This window comes from Vespa crabro, chromosome 5, assembly GCF_910589235.1.
Source record: "Vespa crabro chromosome 5, iyVesCrab1.2, whole genome shotgun sequence".
Lineage (NCBI taxonomy): Eukaryota > Metazoa > Arthropoda > Insecta > Hymenoptera > Vespidae > Vespa > Vespa crabro.
Genome location: NC_060959.1, coordinates 8,120,389 through 8,142,115, shown reverse-complemented (window position 1 = coordinate 8,142,115; position 21,727 = coordinate 8,120,389). Strand labels below are relative to the sequence as shown.

The 21,727-nt window shown below is 38.8% G+C and overlaps 1 protein-coding gene across 4 annotated transcripts in view; it reads right to left on the bottom strand.

Annotated features, from left to right (window-relative positions):
* The window catches only part of LOC124424425 (calmodulin-binding transcription activator 2-like), a 50,593-nt gene that overhangs the window by 2,177 nt on the left and 26,689 nt on the right, over positions 1-21,727 (bottom strand). Inside the window, exons 4-16 of one of the 4 annotated variants that reach the window (XM_046963459.1) lie at positions 16,534-16,625; positions 8,550-8,738; positions 7,989-8,387; positions 7,100-7,912; positions 6,677-7,012; positions 6,361-6,608; positions 6,080-6,279; positions 5,694-5,801; positions 4,596-4,756; positions 3,865-4,337; positions 2,858-3,013; positions 2,670-2,694; positions 1-1,264 (exon numbers count right to left, since the gene is read on the bottom strand). The exon at positions 1-1,264 is cut by the window's left edge and continues 2,177 nt beyond it. In XM_046963459.1, coding sequence (XP_046819415.1) covers positions 1,169-1,264; positions 2,670-2,694; positions 2,858-3,013; positions 3,865-4,337; positions 4,596-4,756; positions 5,694-5,801; positions 6,080-6,279; positions 6,361-6,608; positions 6,677-7,012; positions 7,100-7,912; positions 7,989-8,387; positions 8,550-8,738; positions 16,534-16,625 — 3,296 coding nt within the window. In that variant the 3' untranslated portion in view covers positions 1-1,168. Of the gene's footprint in view, positions 1,265-2,669; positions 2,695-2,857; positions 3,014-3,864; positions 4,338-4,595; positions 4,757-5,693; positions 5,802-6,079; positions 6,280-6,360; positions 6,609-6,676; positions 7,013-7,099; positions 7,913-7,988; positions 8,388-8,549; positions 8,739-16,533; positions 16,626-19,341; positions 19,564-21,727 lie in introns of those variants that run through there. The other 3 variants (XM_046963461.1, XM_046963458.1, XM_046963460.1) reach the window with 3 other exon arrangements.

The window sequence follows — 21,727 nt, the reverse complement described above, 5'->3', positions numbered from 1 at the left end:
TAGATATATGTACGTATGTATGTGTAGATGTGTACGTGTGTCTATTTATGTATATATCATAATATATTATATACGTATATAGATCGATGTGAAATATAAAAATGAAAGGATTCGAGTGCCTATTCGGCGCTCATATTATTATTATTATTATTATTTTTTTTTTTTCAAAATATATCAAATCTATCTCTGTCTTTCTTTTTCTTTCCAAGTTACTATGACAGCCCTGCCTTTATCAGCCCAAGGACACAAATTCTTTATCTTTCTCTCTCTCTCTCTCTCTCTCTCTCTCTCTCTTTCTCTCTTTCTCTCTCTCTCTCTCTCTCTCTCTCTCTCTCTCTTTTCTCTTTCTCGTACGTTGAAATCATGTCGTATTAATACGATCGTTTCCACCTCTCACAATATCGGTTTTTCGTTTCTGAAACTTAATGAAAATTACAATAACATACTAGAGGCAGGATTTTCGTTCCTCCCATCGACAAAACTAATACATTTGATACATATATATAAGAAAAATCCAGAAACGATAGAACGAGAACGATGCTAAGAACATCAATCTAATCAAGATTTGTTAAATAAAAATAAAATAGCTTGAGAATAAAAGAATGAACTTAATTTGTTATTAACAAATGTAACGTTAAGAAGGACAAATTTGTCAATTAGTAATTTAGTAATTTAAAATAAATTGGATCGAGTCGGACATTATCAATTATGTTTAATCGTCGATATTGCGATGATCAGAAGAAGAAGAAATAAAAAAAGAAACAAGAACAAGAGAGAAAGAAAAAGAAGAACAAAAAAATAACCTTTTCTTAAATATATATATATACATATATATATATAAAAAAAAGGAAAAAAAAAGAAAAAGAAAGAGTTAAAGATAATTAAAAACAAACTCGATTGTATCACAAAACGTTTCCCTTTTTTTAAGATCAAAACTCTCTTATGTTCTCTCGTAGCTCGTTTAGGTGATAAGAAAGAAATATATGTAAGTATATCTTTCAGCTTATTATGATCGATCGATCGATCGATCGATCGATCAATCGATTCAAAGGACTTTCCTCCTGTGGAATTACTTTCCGATCGTGTCGCCGTTGACATTCCTCGTGCTGCTGGATTGACGATCGTTTAAATGACCTCTGGCTTGCCGGCTAGTAGGCTGACCCCTGGGCTAGATGAGTGCGAGCTTTGGGGGACAGCAACCACCCGTGAAATGGCCGCTGGCTGCCTCACGTTCCCGTTTGCGGCGGCCCTGGCGTTCTGCAGTCTAATTTGCAAGAAACATTTGCTAGATATAACGATCCTAGTTCAAAATCCACTCCGTTTTTCGGGGGTTAGTGATACACAACACCGAACGATCAAGCAATCCCACGAAACTCGTCAACGACAACGTTAACAGGCGCAGATCTAGCTGTCCTTCGATCGATCAAGCTGCTTGTCATCTCGAACAAATGTTTCTCTAACGATGGAAGAAGAATTTTTTTCTCTCTTTTATTTTTCTTTTTTTTTTTAATTACAAGCATTTTCTTCTCTTTTCTTCCGTTTTTTTTTTTACCTTATATATATACATATACTTTTTACACCTACCGAAAAATGATTTCTTTTCTTCTTTTTTTTTTTTTTTAAATAAAATCATATCGATACTTGCAATTTACTTCTTTAACTATCAATTTGTGACAAATTTTTTCTAGCACCTATATTGAAAATGAAACGATGATCGATGATTAATTTGAAAACCATTAGTTTAACCTGTCAACTAGTTTATATCTTTTTATTATGACCAAGAACATAACGTTAATTTATTTTTATGTAAAATGTATATTGACAATAATTGAATTAAAAATGCTCAATGAAAAAAAAAAAAAAAAAAGAAAAAAAAATCAAAATATTAATTTATACGTATAATTATTTTATATAAAAAGAAAATGGAAACGGAAACGAAAATGAAAATGAAAATAAAAATTATAATGATAATTCATCGTTATAATCTGTTAACAGGTTAATTAATCTCATAGAAAATATGAAAGATTCATTCCTGTTAGCAGCTTGAAGATCGAAAAACTTCTTTCGTCTACGATGGAAGCTTCGAAATCAACACGACATCATATACATATATATAGAGAAAGAGAAAGATTTACTTGAGTAAAACACCGCTAATACGAATAACACGAATGCGTCGTTACTTTCTATATGTATATATGTATATGTAACACTGACAATGAAAAAGACTGCAAGTAACTGCGACGGACATCGGTAAGAAGTTCGTGTCGTATAACAAGGAATACTGATCGTCGTGGTTGAAGCGATATTCAGCAGGTATCGTTCGACGTGTATTATTATTATTATTATTATTATTATTATTATTATTATTATTATTATTATTAGTTTTTTCTTTTTTTTTATTTTTGCTATTTTCTTTAATTTTATTCTTTTTCAATCTTTTTCTTCAATTCCTTTTCTTTTTTTTTCGTTTCTTTTTTTTTTTTTTTTTTTTTTTTTTTTTTTTTAATTTGTTCTTTATTATTATTTTTATTTTAAATTATTTTATTTTATTTTATTCTTTTTTTTGTTTTTTCTTTTTCTTATTTTTTTTTTGTTTTCTCTTTTTTTTTTTTTTTTATCGATTTAATGTTCGCCGAAACGATCGCCCTACTTGTTGTTTTGTTACTTACCGGTCGTGAATCGTCCCACGACAAGCTGCATTAGTACACACAGAGAAGAGGGAGACTTTAGAACTTTAGTTGTCTTTCGTACGGTAAGCCTTTTTGTGTGCTAACAAGAACTCTACGTAACTAATGTGCGTGCTACATCGTTGCAACAGGAAATGCACGGGATAAAGAAAACGGGCTGGCCTACTAACTTGATTTTTGACTGCCGCATAAATTGTTGGATCTTTCTTGCTGCTTGATGTGCCGCTTGCTGATGGACTGCCTGTTGCCTTGAACAAGCAGACCCAGGACGTGAACGATAGTTCCGATAATTGCTTTGAATCACCAGGGCTGCCTTCGTAGCTTGCCTTTAAAACGTAACAGATAATAAAATGAAGAGAAGCAAGAGGAAAGGTGAGGGGGAGGGAGAGATAGATAGATAGATAGATAGATAGATAGATAGAGAGAGAGAGAGAGAGAGAGAGAGAGAGAGAGAAAGAGGAAAAACGTTGTAATAAGAAATTTTTTGAGGAAATTTGCGAGAACAATGGAATCCTGAAGGGAGGCGGAAATGAATGAAAGAGAAAAAGTAAATGAAAAGAAAAAGTAAAAGAGAGAAAAGAGAACTTGGCTCACGATCGAAGGATATTAGTATTAACTTCGAAGAAAGGTATAAGTTAATTTCGTATTCGCACCGTCGCAGCTAGTGGTAAGTGTAGGGAGGTTAAGGGGGTTGTCGGAAGGCCGACAAGGTAGGTAAGGAAAGAAAAAGAAAGAAAGAGAGAGAGAGAGAGAGAGAGAGAGAGAGAGAGAGAGAGTGAGAAAGAGGGACTCTAGCAAAAGTTGTTGAATTATTTACGACGCCAATTAAAAGTTTGCCCCGTGCGGCACGTACCTCGAACTCGAGCGTTATCGGTCTGGTTGACCTGGATCGCGTTAAATTAATGTGCGGCGAACGTGCATGTACGTATCTCTCGATAATTACTCATCGCTCGTTAAAATTAGTCGGGTGATCTCGCGAGATTCAAAGATGGAAAGAACTGGGAGAGGGAGAGAACGAGGAGACAATGAGTGGTGATGATTCATCGAGAGAGAAAAAGGATCGTGATGAAGATAGGTAACAAAGATAATCATGGTCGATTGGTTGGTTGATTGATTGATTGGTTGGTTGGTTGATTGGTTGGTTGATTAATTGATTACTTGGTGATTAGTTAGTTACCTGTAATAAGCGCACTGTTTGTGCCGACGATAATACTGTTGAATGAGAACGGCTGCGTGTCTTTCGGCCTCTTCTTGCCTCTGACGACCCTTGTAACTCCGATAGGCCTTCTGGATCATTCTCGCGGCATGATAAAGTTCTCTCTGCTCTCGATCGGACAGGGTCAACCTACTCAAGTCAGCCTCGTTCCCATCGGTATTCCCATTTCCATCGGTTCCATTGCCAAATTTCCGCTCGTTACAGCTTGGATAGTACTGACCGCCACCGTTCTGATTGTTACCGCCGTCTAGTTGCAGCTGCAATTGCAAAAATTCGCAAAAGTCGGCCGTCGTCGGGGGTGGCGAGGGCGAGTCCGGTGTGAGGCAACTGCTGGAAGGACTCGATGGACTCGCCTCGGCGTCGGCGTCCGAGACGGAAGCCGCGCCTCCGCTGCACTCACGGTACGAGTCGAACAATTCGCCGGAATCGAGAGGCTGGAAAAAAGTTCGATTCGCCAGGTGCGTTCACGTGAGTTCACGTTTTAACATTTTTACATCGTTTACGTGACGCGTCTCATTACAGTACAAATGATATCTATGCAGGTACGTATTTGTGTATTTTTTTTTTTTTTTTTTTTTTTTTTTTTTTTATATATATGTGCTATGTTAATTACGTATATATGTATGTATGTATGTGTATCTATCTGTGTACATCTAATTGTAAGTAAATAAAGAAAAAGCAGTGAGATTCACCATTTGCTCCATCAAAGCATCTTCTAACGGCGACAACGGTGGTGGCGGCGGCGGAGGGGACGAGGAAGAAGACGGAGAATCACCTTCCGCTCTCTTGATCCTTTCCGGTAGCGCGGCTATAATTTGTTCGGCCAACGTCAGCACCCTCGCGTCTTCTTCCCCTATAAAAAGGAATCACCACCCTAGCGAAGATTGTAAAGTCTGATCCCGAACCGCCGAAACCACACCGATCACAACACCGAAGTTTAAAAGCCGTTAACGTACGATGAGCCACATCTCATGTCAATAAAACGTTTAACACCAAGACTCGCCGTTACTCGTATTACACCGGTTAAACGGCTGCGATAATACAGACCGACATCTTGAAGGAGGGGACCGGTGTTGATATCTCCCTCTGTTCCTTGAGAGATCACTCGTTAGAGCGATGTTTTTCGAGATAGTCGATGAGTTTACAAGAGTTTCTCTATTAGCCACCTCTTCGTCATCTTTTCTTTGATAGATTCTCTTTGTCCTTGTTATTATTATTATTATTATTATTATTATTATCATTATTATTATTATTATTTTTATTATGATTATTATGATTATTATTATTATTATTATTATTAATACTTTTGTTTTAAGTTTCTTTTTTGCGATACCCTATTCACACGAGGTACGACCCGACGCTCGTCGCGTGCGAATGAAATCATTGTTTGTCGTTGACAAAGATCGGCAGGGGCCGATACGTGTTAGTAGGCGGCTAAGAAAGTTAGACTTTTATACAGCAATCATCCAACACCAGCATTTACGAAGGCCAAGCAACACCAATACTGCTCAAGCTGCAAGAGTATCAGAGGAGTTGGAGGATAAGTGAGCCTCGACCGCCTGGTCGCCGTTTGTACGCATACAGAGACAGAGAAAGAGATCGTGTTAAAGTAAGGGGCGCTGTATTAGCTAGGATTCTACGGATCAAAGGCCACGCAATACTGTCATTTCAGATGATAGATCTATCGGCGTGTGTGTCGGAAAAAACAGAGTTACGGATAATTACAGATAGATAGATACAGGCAAACAGACAGACAGACAAACAGAAGGGGAAACGAGGAGGGTACGGACCTACGGTCTCTTGAGGGGTCGGAGCGCTCTCCATTCCCTGATCGCCAAGGCCTAACGACGACTCATCCTCTTGCAACAATTCCATGTTGTCCAGGAGCGGGGAACCACCTGTGTTTTTCGATAAACCCCTTAATACTACTCGTTTGCCTCAAATGATACACTCGCACAACTTACGGCCTTTTACTCTCTAGGACTTACTGTTGGGTGTGGCGCGGGGTAAAGGAAGGAAGGTGTGTATATGTATGTGTGTGTATGTATGCGTGTGTGTTTGTATGTATGTATGTATGTATGTATGTATGTATGTATGTGTGTAATTTACGTGTGGATATTTTGTGTGTATGCGCGTGTGCACGGAGAAGGGCAGTATAATAGCAAACAAGACTAACACAACGCCAGATCGAGACCGCTGTCTTGAGAAGGCCTCCTAGGGCTAGGGCTGGCAGGTCGCAAGAAAAGCCTCTCGTCTTGCCTTCTGGCTTCGAGCCGATTCAGTTCTTCGGCGATTGCCGTATGTCCGTTCTCTGCGGCAAGCTCGGTGGCGCTTCTGTTTTGACGATCCCTCACACGTAACGCCATCGCGTTCCATCTGCAAAACCCAAACGACAGAACAAACGTTTCATCTTTCATTCCTTTCATGACCTCGTCGAAATAATCGTCAAGTGCCAACCTATAAAGTATTCTAGCGGTATCAGCGTGACCAGCGGCACAGGCCCAAGCGAGCGGTGTCAATCCAGCACTGTCTTGTCTCAGGGCATCGACTTCAGCGTCCAAAACGTTACTCGGATTTTCAGCCCTCCAATGAAGCAATGCACAAGCTAATCTCGAATATCCCAATCCTGCTGCCAAATGTAACAAAGTCGGTCCACCTGATTGTAGAGCTTCAGCACCGACTCTCCAAGGACGAACGACAGCGTCCTAAAGAACAAAATGTTCCATCGTTAGCGTCTTGATTGATATATACTCACGAATTTTACAAAACGTACCTGGCAATAAGCCACGAGTCGTTCTTCCAGATGAGCTGCTGGAGACGGCGGACCTGGTCCTTGTAATCGTGATTCCACATCCGCCAATCGATCCAACAACGCTCTTTCTGGATTTGGTTCGGTCGTAGGTGCTCTTCGATATTCAAAAGCAACACTGTCCGATACGACAAAGCCATCGCATGCAACCTGAAGGGATGCAATACCCGGAGCATGGGCTGGACATCGACAACGTAATACACCAGGTTGAACCAAACAGGCCTTTACTGGTTCCGCATCAAAAAGCACTGAATAATTTTGCGAACCGTTCCCACCTGTCCATGGACCGGCAACCAAAACCTACAAGTATTTCAAAAATCAATAAAAATATTTCAAAATAAATAATTGACACACATAAAGACTTTGTCGAACTTTTGATATACATACTTTGACTCCACCCTCGGTATAACTCCACTCGGGACTGTATTCTGCGATCTGGACGGTTGTCCCAGGCTGACATCCAACATCGTTATCAGGTCCACCCCTAATATCCGGTTTCGTATCTTCGGCTTCAAAATCGTGCAATTCCGGTAAATCTCCAAACACATCGAAGGCATCCAAATTGATCAGCACGTCGTCGGACGAATCGATAAAGTCCATTGGATTTATCATACTATCGTCCGCGGGCGATGGTGACGGTGAGGGCGGTACCATGTTTGCGGATAATGTCCTCTGAATATCTTCTTGACTCAAGTCTAACATTTTTGCAAAATCTGTGACCTCGGAGCCAGAACTGGTGATAGGTAAGGATTGAACGGTTGACCGATCCATGCTATCCTGTGCATCGATCTCTTGCTGCGTTTGTTGTTCTCTGTCGACGCTAGTTTGCTGAACGATTTGTTGCTCCGTCACTTGTTGCATTTCAACTTGCTGACTCTGCTGTTGTTGTTGTTGCTGCTGCTGTTGTTGTTGTTGTTGTTGTTGTTGCTGCTGCTGCTGTTGCTGTTGTTGTTGTTGTTGCTGCTGCTGTTGTTGTTGTTGTTGCTGTTGTTGCTGTTGCTGCTGTTGTTGTTGTTGTTGTTGATGATGATATGGTTGACTGTTCAGTATCAGAAGACCACCTCCACCTTGAATTTGTTGCAAACTTAAAACTAAAGGAGCCGGCTGTTGGCTCTGAGTCGAATGGGAATGTCTGGAATATACACGTGGAGCCGGCGAAGCTGTTGTCGAAGGCTGCTGACCGCCGGTCGTCGATGAAACCTATTAGGTATAGTATCGACTATTGATGAAACACACCGGATTAACTTAAAAATGATTATGACTATTTCCTATTTACCTGATTATCTGGTGTTAACCTTCTAGGTGCAAGCTGTGCACTACTGCTAGAAGAGGTAGAGGATGCCCTCTGTCTATCTAGCAGTTGCGAAACGATCATATCAACCGGATGATTGGAGTGCTGCGTGAGATGAGGATTATTCGGATCATCGTCTCCACCGAGGAACATGGGCCTTAATTGAGAAGCCAGCTCGTCTCGCGTCCATTCCTTCTTGTCTGGTGGTAACGCGAGACAGGTTGGCAGAGCTGCTAACTTCGCATCACCGTCCGGATATGGAACGTTTAGGTAATGGACAAGGACGACGTCCGGATTCTGAAGGAGCCAATAACATCTCCTATGAAACGTTGGTAGAATCGCCGAATGCACGTAACAGCCATAGATGCATTCGACCCCCTGGACCTGTGATTTCGTAGACACAAATTTCATTTCTCTCATAATACCTATACGTATATACGTATGCGTATAATAAAAATGTCAAAAGGTCATTTATAATCTCTAGATCATAATTCTATTTATGTACTTGTACATATGTAAGAAATAAAAGTGTAAAAGGACATTGACCTTAAGTTTCATATGATCCTCCCGCGTGGTTTTACCATCCTTCCGTTTTTTCCAACAATAACCATCCCGCCGATAGCGGACCTTTTTTCTCGAATAAAGCAACATCGAGCCACTTCGAGGTCGCACTTTAACTTCCCGACTTTGCCACTCGGCGTGCCTCTGAAAGCTTATCAGGATCGCGGCAATTTCCTAAACATATAAATATTTTTAATTACGAAACGTTCAAGTTTTCTCTCGATCTATCCTTAAATTCTAAATGATTATTACGTTTAACATAATTATTACGTTAACGCGCGCGCGTTAAAAAAAAAAAAAAAAAAAAAAAAAAGAATAAGATATTATTGATCGCAATATTAAGAAGATCTCTCGAAGGATAAAAAATTATTTTAAAGTTATGTAACATTTTTTCTTCTTTTTCTTTTTTTTTTCTTTCTCCTTTCTTTCTTTCTCCTTCTATTTCTCTTTCTTTTTTTATCGGGCACGAAACGCGAGTGGAATATTCGAGTACACCGTTTCCTAGATTTTTATCAGGCTAGAGAGAACGTGATTGAGGAAGGTGGAACTCGGCTTCCTAGTATTGATTGGGTGTAGCCCCAACGGAGTCCTTCATTTCATTCACGCCGTGACGCCGCGCATCGGAAGGTGCTTGGAACATGTAGGAGATGGAGTCGAGGACTGCTTAAAACGAAAAGAATAAACTGAATTCAAAGGTACCAAGGTGTTGGTGCATCCAAAGACATATATATATATATATATTGGATATATAAATATATATATATATATATATATATATATATATATATATGTATATAGATGTATAGGTATATATGTATGTACTACTCTGGCAACCTCGCTGACATCTTCCTTTTCTCGAGGATTTGGCTTCCCCTTGCGAATCGCGCTGATATATCGCTGATCTTCCTTCCAATCCTCGTCTTTATCTCGCTAAAGGTGATACGAATCTAAGAAGGGATTCGTCACATAGAAAATATTCGCATACATTTCGCGACTAACGCCTCCGGGAAGTTTTCGCACAATAGAATCCGCCACGTCAACAAGTATGCACATAGTAACGTTTGCCTCTCTCTCTCTCTCTCTCTCTCTCTCTCTCTCTCTCTCTCTCTCTCTCTCTCTCTCTCTCTCTCAGTTAAAGAATTCACGGTTACTCTTCATCTATCATTTTCTGTCATATATGTAATTTCTTTTCTTCTTTTCTCTTTTATGTATATATATATATATATATATATATATATATATATATATATATATATATATATGTATGTATGTATTATATTTGCAAAAAGGACGTAAGATATATTCAAACTTTTTAAAGAAAAACTTTTGTCATTTATATAAAGGATTATGATCAAATTTGAAAATTTAACTATTACTTAATACAATTTATACAAATAATATTTGTTTGATATTTGTTTGATTTAAAATTATCTATATATTTTCTATGATCCACGTTCATTTCACGGGGTTACACTAACGATAAATATAAAGTTAAAGAATGTACTAAAAAATACTGTACACAGATGTTCCCTAAAGACATCGGTAAATGGGTTTGGAATATCGAATACTTTTATCTTTTTTTTAGATTTTCTAACTAGAAGGGCGTGTTTTGAACCTTTTACCAATACTATTTCCCTTTAAATCGGACCTCTCTAAGCAAATTGCTCCTCTACGTGCTACTCAACTTTTCCAACCTGCCAAGTGTAAAATAGGTCAGACAATGCGAGATAATTTGCTTTGGAATATAGAAACTGACAGTGTACATAGAATATGTATATATATCTATATATGTATGTATGTATGTGTGTATATATGTATATATGTATGAATGTATGTATATACATGTACGTAAATACATACGTAGATATATCATATATACAAGGTCGTCTTGCCCGCACAGCACCAAAGATCCTTTCCAAAAAATTTCCGACTGATTCCAATCATGATTACGAATGGTGGAAGGGTCCTACGTTTTTCACGGTCTGATTTACTTTTGCGAGAGATCGGCGAAGGATCAAATGGAATATACCTCGAAATTGGATATTTCGAGGAATATTCTCTTAAATGTGATCGAGTCCGATGGATACTAGCTAGATTGTGAAGAGGGGGGAAGGGGTGGCGATTCAATAAGGAAAGGCGCGCGGTATTGAAAAAAAAAAAAGAGAGAGAGAGAGAGAGAAGAAAGAAAAAACAAAGAGGAGATAAAAAAAAATATTTTTCCGAGTAAAGATTTTTATTGAATTTACGTAAACGAATTGCATACGCTTTAAAGAGAACTTTTGTATATCTAATATATGATCGACGTAGAAGAAAACGAAGTTGATATATTACAAGAAATTTCATTAATACCGACTGATAACTCAGCGTCAGCTAGTAGATAGATATACGTACTGACTGACAGTAGTAACGAAGCTGTCTGCAGTCAGGCGATAATGTCACGATACCGTTTATAAGTCGAACAGTAGTAGAGATTCGATAGAACGAATCAGACAGTAAGCAGTTATATCGCACACATATGTTAACGGACATTAACAAGAGGCCTGTTCAAACTCACTTCGTGTAATCATATATAGTGGCACACGATATTAAACCAGTGTATCAGTAGTTACGCCGTAAAATAACTCTGACAGGCAGGAGAAGTACTACGCATCGCAATGGGTGCTTCGAACAGAGAAATAAAGTTGAAATTAGTCTTTGAAATCGTTAAAGGCTAAAGCGAACTTTTATGTTCCAGGTTTAGGTAAAACGGCTGAAAAAGTTTTCGTTATCCTATGGATGAGCGTATACACGCGATTCGATTGTTCGCAAACAACACAGATGAAATATCGAGTTAACAAGAGCATAGAATTTTATATCATTTTTTTATCCTTTTAATATATAACAATTCACATACGTTTTAATTTAAAAAGATTTGTCTTATTGTATTATAAAATGTATATATATATATATATATATAAAATACGATCACGCGATAAAGAGGACATTTTTAAAAGTGACACATATAATTCTCTATGAATAATTTAAACCAATATGTATGACGATTCAAACACGACACTGTAATAATACTAGTATGATATTAGTAATATTAGTAATATTAACAATCATAATAATAATAATAGTAGTAGTGGTAGTAATAGTAGTAGTAGTAGTAGTAGTAGTAGTAGTAATAGTAGTAATAAGGATTATAAACTTCCGAACGGTAGACGATGGGTGAAACTTAAATGAACGACGAAAAAGAGTAGTAATAAGTAGGTATAATTAAACGGACGATAAGAAAGTCTAAGAACGACGTTGGAATCTACTGTCTTTTAATACCGGCAGTCATGAAAGTCACGGAAATTGGCAATGGAAAGTCTAATCGACTTTAATTATAGAAGAATCGATATCGATATCGCGTGTAATTAAGAAGTCCTAAATTTCAATTATCTTTTTTCCCCTTCCCTTCGCCGTTCTTCTTTCCTCTCTCTCTCCCTCTCTCTCTCTCTCTCTCTCCCTCTCCCTCTCTCTCTCTCTCTCTCTCTCTCTCTCTCACTCTCTGTCTCTTCTCAAAAGGAAAAATAAAAAGTAAAAAAAGACGCGAGAATATTTCTATCGTTTCCTTTTTTCTTCTCTGATAGAAAAATTCTATCTGTCTTCTAGGAAATGGCGCATCGATGCATTTGAATTCGGTCGTTCGAGGAAGGAAAGGGAAGGCAAGAAAAAGCAAAAAGAAAAGAAAAAGGAAAAAAAAAATGAAAAAAGAAGAAAGAGAAAAATAAAAATAAAAAGGATTTCCTCGGGTCGTCCGAGAAAATTTGCCAATTTCCTGGCCCCTTTGTAGAGCACTGAATAACAGTGAATGGAGAACGCCCACGCAATTTCTCCGACATCGTCCAATATCGATATTTCATTACCATCCTGTCGGCGTCCCAGTGCCACCATGAAAGTCGCCAAAGACGACGGCTACAGGTAGGAAGTACCGATAAATCTCTTCTATTTATGTGCCTCCCGAACGTCTCGATAAGAATGTCCTTCACTAATTAACCTTGCTACGCAATTTATCACCGTCCTCGGATCGGACCGACTACGTACGTACTTACATACGTACGTACATATATATATATTTATATATATATATATATATATATATATGTGTGTGTGTGTGTGTGTATGTAAGTATGTATGTATGTATATACGTATATATGTATAAAGGAGCTAGAAGAGATATCGTCTCTCGCCTATGAAAATCTACACGACGAAATACTAAAACGTCCTCCTTAGGGACAGACACGCTACACGAATGACAATTCTTCCTGTTCCTTCCACAACCAATATGAACGAGAACGAATTTATAATCGAAAAGGGAGGCTTAGAGGAAGCATAGAAATATAAAGTCCCAGAAACGTACATCTCTTGGCCTCTTTCACCCTCTCCTCTATTCTATCCCTTCCCCTTCCTTTACTCTTCTCTCTTCCCGACCATTCCTCTGAATATTCGATGAAATTTCTACGTGGATAGATACCTAGGTAGATAAACCTATGTAGACATGTATATAGGTACGTACGTATACGTATGTGAACGCGCGAAGGAACAAAACGATGTTAATTGCAGCCGACATTCGCGTTGTGTACCGTACGAAATTGCAAACATTCGAATGGCTACATTTCGCCGTAGGTTTCGAGCGGAAATCAATATGCAAAGTCAAACATTGCCTCAAAAACGAATCCAAATACAAACGGTGGGGTTTCGAGTAAAGCTCGTACTCTCTCGTCCTCTCTCTCTCTCTATCTCTCTCTCTCTTTCGTTCTCTAAGTTACACTACGACGGTACCTATTATCTCTGCGGAACTGAAATTCAAAAGTGGTATAATTAATTTAGATCATCGGTTACATACAGATGGTTTCTGCATTCTCTCTTTCTCTCTCTCTCTCTCTCTCTCTCTCTCTCTCTCTCTCTCTGTCTCTCTTCATCTCTTATCTATTTTCTTATTATTATTCGTCGTCCTTTCATTTCCCAACGATTCGAATTTGAAAATTAACGATGAAGATCGTGAGATCTATTAATAAATCGTTCTAAAACACAATAGCTGGGTTACTTGAAGTCCTTAATATTTGCATAAAATAAGCTTATTCTCTCGCGTCGCGCGAGAAACATGTTTTCGGCAATGCAGACTGATAGTTAATAATCCGAAATGTAGAAGAAGTCTGTCGTGGACGGAACGAGAGTACAAAACGAACGACGTGTTTCGTAGCCGTAGGTATGTGCTAAAACTTATTACTATAATCATCCTTCGTGTATGCATCCAATGCCGTTCTATTTTAGTACAAATGGGATTTTATCAGGCGACGGTAATAAAAACCGAAGAAGCACGTCAGAAGTCTTTTAGGAGGATATCACCTGCTGTTTTGTGCGAAACCAAGTGTATCAAGGACGAGAATAGGAATAAAAAATTTTTAAGAAAAAAATTGCCCTCTATCTCTTCTCTCTCTCTCTCTCTCTATCTATCTATCTATCTATCTATCTATATCTCTCTCTTTCTCTATCTTTAACTTTTTTTCTTTCTCTTTCACTCCCTAGTACTTAAGTAGAAGAGGCAGAATAAGATGTACAGACATCAGAGAAAATCCTCGACCATTTTTACAACACTCTAACACAAGAAAGAATTCTTAGGCTATTTTATCAAAAGACTCCTCGAATTCTTCAACTTGTGTAATACATAAGAATCTCTCTCTCTCTCTCTCTCTATATATATATATATATATATATTTATGCATGTGCATATTTATATCTCTATAGATGTAGATTGTATTTGAGTATTTCTCGAGCTATATAAATTAAAGACGTTCGAAAGTTTAACCCAGATCCAAAGATACGATTTAATTGGGGGAAAAAAAGGTCTTATTCCGGGCGAGATGCAAACGAATAATAATAATAATAATAATAATAATAATTATTATAATAATAATAATAATAATAGCAACAATAATAATAATAATAATAATAATAATAATAATATGACCTAAATTGATAAGAGTCTCGAATAATAATTAAGAATAATCGATGAGTATTCAGTTCGACCGAGTATTATTTTATCACCGTTTCAAAGGACTGAACGAAGTGGGGCCTATAGGGGTGAGCCAAAGAGGGCAAAAAGAAAAAGAATAAGAAAGAAAAAATAATACAAGAGAAAAGAAAAAGACGAGAAAACTCCATTGAGTTTTAAAAACTAGAAAAAAGAAAAAAAGATCTGTTGAACGTGCATGAAAGCACGGTGGCACGGTGGCCGGGATTTCGGTTCGACCTCATTAACAACATTACACCAGGTTTCAGGTAGGTGTGTACACATACACATACACACATATATATACACCTCTTTGCGTTTTGCCATAAGAAGAAAGAGAGAGAGAGAGAGAGACGAAAAAAGAAAGAAGACAGAGAAAGCAAGGGGGGAAAAAAGGAAGAGATCAAAAAAGAAAGGGGAAAAAGAAAAAAAAGAAAAAAAGAAAAGAAAAGAAAAGAGAGAAAATTTTCCGTTTTAAGAAGATACAAGAGGCTACGTTTACCCAAAGACTCAAAGGCCGGGAGTGGTTGAAGTAAGTCAGAAGGTGGAGGATAGCAGAATAGAAGTAGAAGAGAGAAGGAGAAGGAAGAAAAAGGTAAAGGAAGAAGAGGACGAGGAGGAAGAGGAGAAAGGAGAAGATGAAGAAGGAAGGAAAGCAACGAACAGTGTGTGTAAGTAGAGATAGGCAGATGCTCGTCAGACACCTGAAACTCATCGAGGGTGATCGTCGACGAGTCTCCTCTTTCCGGGCACTTTAATTTCTAGTACCTTTTTCGAGTGGAAGAGAGAGAAAGAAATATATATATATATATATATATATATATATATATATATATATATATATAGGTAGAGAGGCAGAGAAGGAGAGAGTGCGAAAGAAAAAGATAGAGATAGAGAGAGAGAGAGAGAGAGAGAAAGAGAGAAAGAGAGTTGTTCCAAGGGCGAGCAACAACCGCCATGTAGGTTGACTTGCATCGAGTTTACAAGGAGCGATAGTCGCAATTCGGTTCGTCAGAGAGGAGCTGAACACTGAAAAGCTCGGCTCGACTGCCAGGCTGAGCTCTCGCTCTGCCTCCTGCTATTGATCGGAGGCCGACCGGGGTCAGAGTAGCAGTGGACTACATCGGTATACCTACCTCTCTCTCTTTCTCTCTCTCTCTCTCTCTCTCTACGTGTGCACGAAGCTTTACGTCGTCGTCTGGGTATGTGCACCCTTGCACACACCAATACGGACAGTAGTTATCCCTCTCTTTCTCTCCCTCTCTCATTCTGACCACTAGCAACCACTATCAACGCTCGACACCGACAACATCAGCACCGGCAAAGCGGTACTATCAACTTCACCTACCAACACATCGTTCTAACTAGGGAACGTCGGTAGAACCAAACTAACGAAGCGCTTTTGCTAAACTAGACGATGATGGTATTTGCTAGCGAATCGGTCTACTTACCGAAATATTAGGTTTCTAAGGTAGAACTATGGTATCGTAGATTTTCTATGGTATTGTATTAAAAAAGGGCTAGTGTCAATTTGAAAGTAGAAAGAAGAGAAGAAAAAAGAAAAAAAGAAAAAAAAAACAAGAAATATAAAGAGGCCATTCCTTGAAAGGTCCGTCGGAATTCCAATAATTCCATACCTCGAATCCTCTTTTCCACTTCTCCTCTTTCCTTTCGTTTCATTTCGTTTCGTTTCGTTTCGTTTTTTCTCTCTTCGTCGATAGAAAAAAAAAAAGAGAAAAAGAAAAAAATAGAAAAAAATAGACTTGGACAGGAGTGTTTCATAGATTAACGATTTGACCAGATACGAGATTCTAAATGATTAACCTCTTCGTAACATCGTGCGGACTATGTTATCAAAGTGGAATCTAATCTACTCGTCGTTCGTATACTTCCTTATCGTCGAACATCATAAATCATATAGGTACTCACCTCGTTGGTATTCCATCGGTGTCTTTGCGTGGGAAAATGCTCGGCCCGCGGCAAAGTCTCTAAATTCTCCGGGAGCTTTATGGGATCCCCATCTGGACAAGAATATTTAAAAATTAATTTCTCGTATTATTGGGTACATACGAGATTGGTACATGATCGATAAAAAGTCGATTATCAAAATTAAAAAGTCACATGAGATGTATATCTTGTCAAAGTTAAAAATCATCTCCGAGGCGGACGAATTTTTCTCTTTAAAGAAGAACAAAAAGAAAAAAAAAGAAAAAAAAAAAAAAGAAAAAAAAAAAGAAGAAGAAAATAATCACACACAGCAGAAAAACAGGAAGTAGAGGAAAAGAGAAAGAAAAAAAAGTTCTTTTCAACGTTCCAATTTCTTTTTTATGAAATTTTATAATTGTCTATCGTCGAACAATCGACGACGTGTAGATACTCATAGCTAATTCCGTTTGTATACCAGTATGAGCATAGTCGATCGATCGTGACGATACGTAGGAAGGAAGGGAACGAACGAACGAACGAACGAACGAACGAACGAACGAACGAACGAACGAACGAACGTAACGACCTGACATTATTTATAAAAGAGCAAACTTTCAGTACGCTTCGAAATGGCCTGACATTCCGCATAACATTTTATATGTCTTTCGTAGTCTTTTCGATAAAACGCCGTTACTCCTGAGAATCCCTTTTAATGCATCCTCGTCGTTCTAGGCATACACATGTAATGTTTTCTTTATCACAAAAGAAACGATGAAATTTCTTATAATATTTTATAAAATAAGAACGAAAACGTATCGACATTATCTACATAAACCACATATATCCAACATAAAGAGGAATGACAGTTTATAAACGTATATATATATATATATATATATATATATATATATATATATATATACGTAAGATACTTTTTCAATTTAAATTTTCGTGGCAATTGGTTGCCACGACGCGCGGTTTGTCTAATATTTAGGACACACGCATGTAACGTTTGTATAATGAGGATGGCGAATGTAAGTATGTATAAGTACTAAGCGCACGCTACGTAAATGAGGCCGTTCTGTCTAATTAAAATCAATAATAATATCCATTTCGAAGAAAATATTTTACAAAAATACAACTTATATATCACTCTCTCAACTGTTACAAGGTCTCCTCCCTCCCCCCTTTACCAAATGACTCCTCTCCCTTACTTCCCCACCCCCTCTCATCCCAACCCAAATTCGATCTATTAAAAATAACGAAAACATCATATCCTCACATTTTAATCTATCCGTTCATGTAAAATCTGAAAAATGTGTGAAACAACTGTGCACGCTTCAACGTTGAGTACACAAACTGAATTTCTGGCCGTCGAAAGCAAAACTTCTTCTCTGCAATTTGGCTCGGTTTCCTACATTCTCTATGAAAACTTTCGTAGTTTAAACCATTCGCCGTTCGTAGTTTATGTCGATTCATCTCACTCAAACGGAAATATTACGTATACACCGAGAGCTAAAGTAATTCTTATCGCACGGAAAAACTTGACGGGCGATTGATGAGAGAGAGAAAGAGAGAGAGAAAGAGAGAGAAAGTGCATAGTTTAAAAGGAAAAAGAGAATGAGAGAGAGAGAGAGAGACAGAGAGAGAGAGAGAGAGAGAGAAAGAGAAAGAAAGAAAAAAAATAGGGGAAAAGAAAAAACTGTAATAGTAGGATAAAAATACTTCGACCCTCGTCGGTGCATATCCATTTAACTTTCGTCGACGTTAAGTAAAGCGATGCGGGAAAAATTGTGAAAAACTATGTCAAGCGTTTCGAAAAATTAAAAGCCCTGATATAAAATCTCGATATGTAGGTATATGAATTAAAGCATTTAGGTATCGAACGATTCGGCTATTAAAATCTATCTAAACGAGTAAAGAGAGAGGAAGCTTTCGTTGGCATTTAATGGGATAATCGTTTTAAAGTATCGCTGTTAGGATTTTACACATTCTTTTTTATTCGCGGAAAAATGTTTGAAATGTATGATGTTTAAAAGAAAAAAAAAAAAAAAAAAAGATAAAAATAAAAAAAGAGAGAGAGAGAGAGACGACGACGACGACGACGACTACGACGACGTAACCGAATGACGTAAATTAACTAATAAAAACTAAGTTCGTCGGTCATCTTATCGTAGAAATCTTTCTATAGGTCATGGAAGTTTATAAAACTTCAACGAGTACGATCTTAAGATCGTATTTAATTAAAATCCCCAATTGCGATAAATATCTAGAATATATATGAAAATATTAATAAGACTTTGGTCAGTTTCAATAGCTGCTTGATTCATAGGAAAGTTGTAATAAAGAAAAATCTATTGTTACCAATCAACTCCCTAAGGGAAGTCATTGTGAACTTTATGCAAAAGTTTCTTGAAGATATTGCGGCGGCTATATTGGTCATAAGGATGATAAAGTAAATGCATAAACAATGTCTTTCTTTCATGGAAGGATCTTGAAAATGCTTGGTTAGAAGTGCCAAGAAGTAAAGGTAAAAAAAAAAAAGAAAAAGAAAAAGAAGGAAAAAAAAAAGAAAAGATGAAAGAGAAGAGAAGAGAAGAAGAGAAAAGAAGAGAAGAAAAGAGAAAAGAGAGAAAGCGGAAATTCCCACGATGAGTGGCGTTCTATGCTGAAAGGAGAGAAATAAATAAAAAAAAATAAAAAAAAAAAAAAAAAAAAAAAAAAGAAAAGAAGAAGAAGAAGAAGAAGAAGAAGAATAAAAAGAAAATATAAAAAAGAAGAAGAAAGAAGAAGAGAGGCTGGGAGACTCACTCGGGGCAAGAGACGTCGGGTGATTCGCGTGGTAGACGACGCGCTGTGCGTTCGTATGATTGTAGTTCGCCATCTCCGTAACGCTCGCTCGAGCGACCTTCGCGTTGATCTTACCGATCGTGGCCGATCGTCATCGTCCTCGACCATACGAGGTGGTAGTGGTGGTAGTAGCGGTACGCGCTCGTTGAGCTCTTGCCGGCATGATGACGCTCGTCGAGGAGCTCGTCGTTGAGCTCGTCGCTGAGCTAGTCGGTCTCGTCGGTCTCGCCGTCGTCGGCCCAGTCGAAGGAGCCAGCAGTCCTTCTCGCTTGGACGACTGCGCCCTCCTCGTGCTAGCTAACCGTTGGAGATCCTCCGTCAGGATCGTACTAGCGATAACCGCTTGAGAGTTGTTGCCGGCGCTGCTGCCGTTGCTAGTGCTGCTGCTGCTGCTGCTGCTGCTGCTGCTGCTGTTGCTGCTGCTGTTGTTATTGCTGCTATTGTTATTTCTGGTGTTGGTGTTGCTCTGACGATGATGACGATGATTCTCTTTTCGTCAAGACACTTTAATACCAGGATCAAGAATGAAGATACGATCGGCTTGCCGATGCCCTCTGCGCGCTAAGGTTTGTGCTCGCGTAGGATGGCTCCCCTTGGAACGGCAGGACATATCCCCTGGAGGATTGTGCACACGAGCCAGCTCGTTTCCGGCCTTTTCTCTTTCTCTCTTTATCTTTCTCTTTCCTTTATCTCTCTCTCTCTCTCTCTCTCTTTCTCTCTCTCTCTCTCTCTCTCTCTCTCTCACACACACACTCTGACTCTTTCTCTCACACACACACACACTCGCTCGAAATAACGTGCTAGTTTATTTTTCCTCCTTTGCCTCTTCCTCTCTCCCTCACTCTCTCTCTCTCTCTTTCTCTCTCTCTCTCTCTCTTTTTCTCTCTCTCGAACACTCCCTTTCCCTCTTTCTAGCCTTTTCGACACTTCCTGTGTCAGGCTTTACCTACGTCGAGAACGCTTCTTGCAACGAGCGCACGTGGAGGCACGAGCGTGCTATGGAAACGGTATCGCGCATAGGATCGATCCTCCACCTCCTCCTGCCTCCTCTCCTTCTTCCTCCTACCTCTTGCTGCTTTTTCTCTCACTAGATATATATATATGTATATATATATATCTTCCTCTCTCTTTTATCTGTCTGTCTATAGCAGTTCGATCCTCTCGTCGCCGATACTCCTCTCCTTCTTTTTATTCTTCTTCTTAAAATTCTTCGAACTAGTATAAAAAACTGGAGCCCCGTTCTTGGAGGGTAGGTCACCCTTCTAGCAAAGTCTTACCCCGTCCTTCCTTGTTCCTCCCCTTCTACTTAGAAGGAACTTACTCTCCTCCTCTCTATCAGCTTCTTCTTCTTTTGTCTCTTTCTTATTCTCTTTTTTACGCTCACTCTCCTTCACTCTCTATCGGTCTCTCTCCCTTTTTGTTGTACGCTCCGAAACTCTGTTCTTCTTATATCCTAAGTTACAACACTGAACCTGTCCCCAGCCGGAGGGACAAAATAATGTAAGGGTCACACAGTTACAGAGAGAACTCAAAACGGAGATTCAGAGTCGACGCGTTTCCTTACTTTACTTACTTTCTTCCTTCCTTCCTTCCTTCCTTCCTTCCTTTCTTTCTCGTTGTTAAACTTTCACCCTCGTTTCCCTTCGTTATCGCGGCACGTGCGCTCACTCGCCCTTTCGACTTTTCCTTCCTTCTAATTCACTCAACGACCAATGGAGATAAGTTCAGAAAACAGAGAATCTCTTTCTTTCCTTTTCTCCTACGTTCAGCTTATTCGTTTAGCGTCGTTCGTCTTTTGATAATAATCAGGATGCTGATATCTCTCTTCGGTCTTTCTCTCTCTCTCTCTCTCTCTCTACCACCTCCCTCTATCTCTCTCCCTCTTTTTCTCTACCTCTCTCTATCTTTCAGTCCCTCTCTCTCTCTCTCTCTCTCTCACGCTCGCCCCGACCACAGGCCGATAGGACGCGAATGCCTCTTCGACGGCGATCGCGTCGCGTACGTTCCACCCCTTCCTTCAGCTGTGCGTTTTCCTTCCTTTCCTTCTCGTATTTTAATACAAGAGGCTTTGAAAGATTTCGATAAGAAGATAGTAGTAGTAGTAGATTTAAGAGCTTCTTAAGGAGAAGTACGACGTGACGTATTGTATGCGCGTTATTTAATAGTTTCGTGTTATTGGCTTCTTAAAGTGTTATTTACAAATATGTATTTGTTTTGTTTTTATGTTAATAAAATAGTTCAAATTAGTCTTTGGCCCCGCGTGTCTGCTCCCGAGCGGCGGGAGCCGCAGAGTGAGCCAACCCGCGACTCCCGAGCATTCCGCTCGTCATCCCCCTCTCTCTCTCTC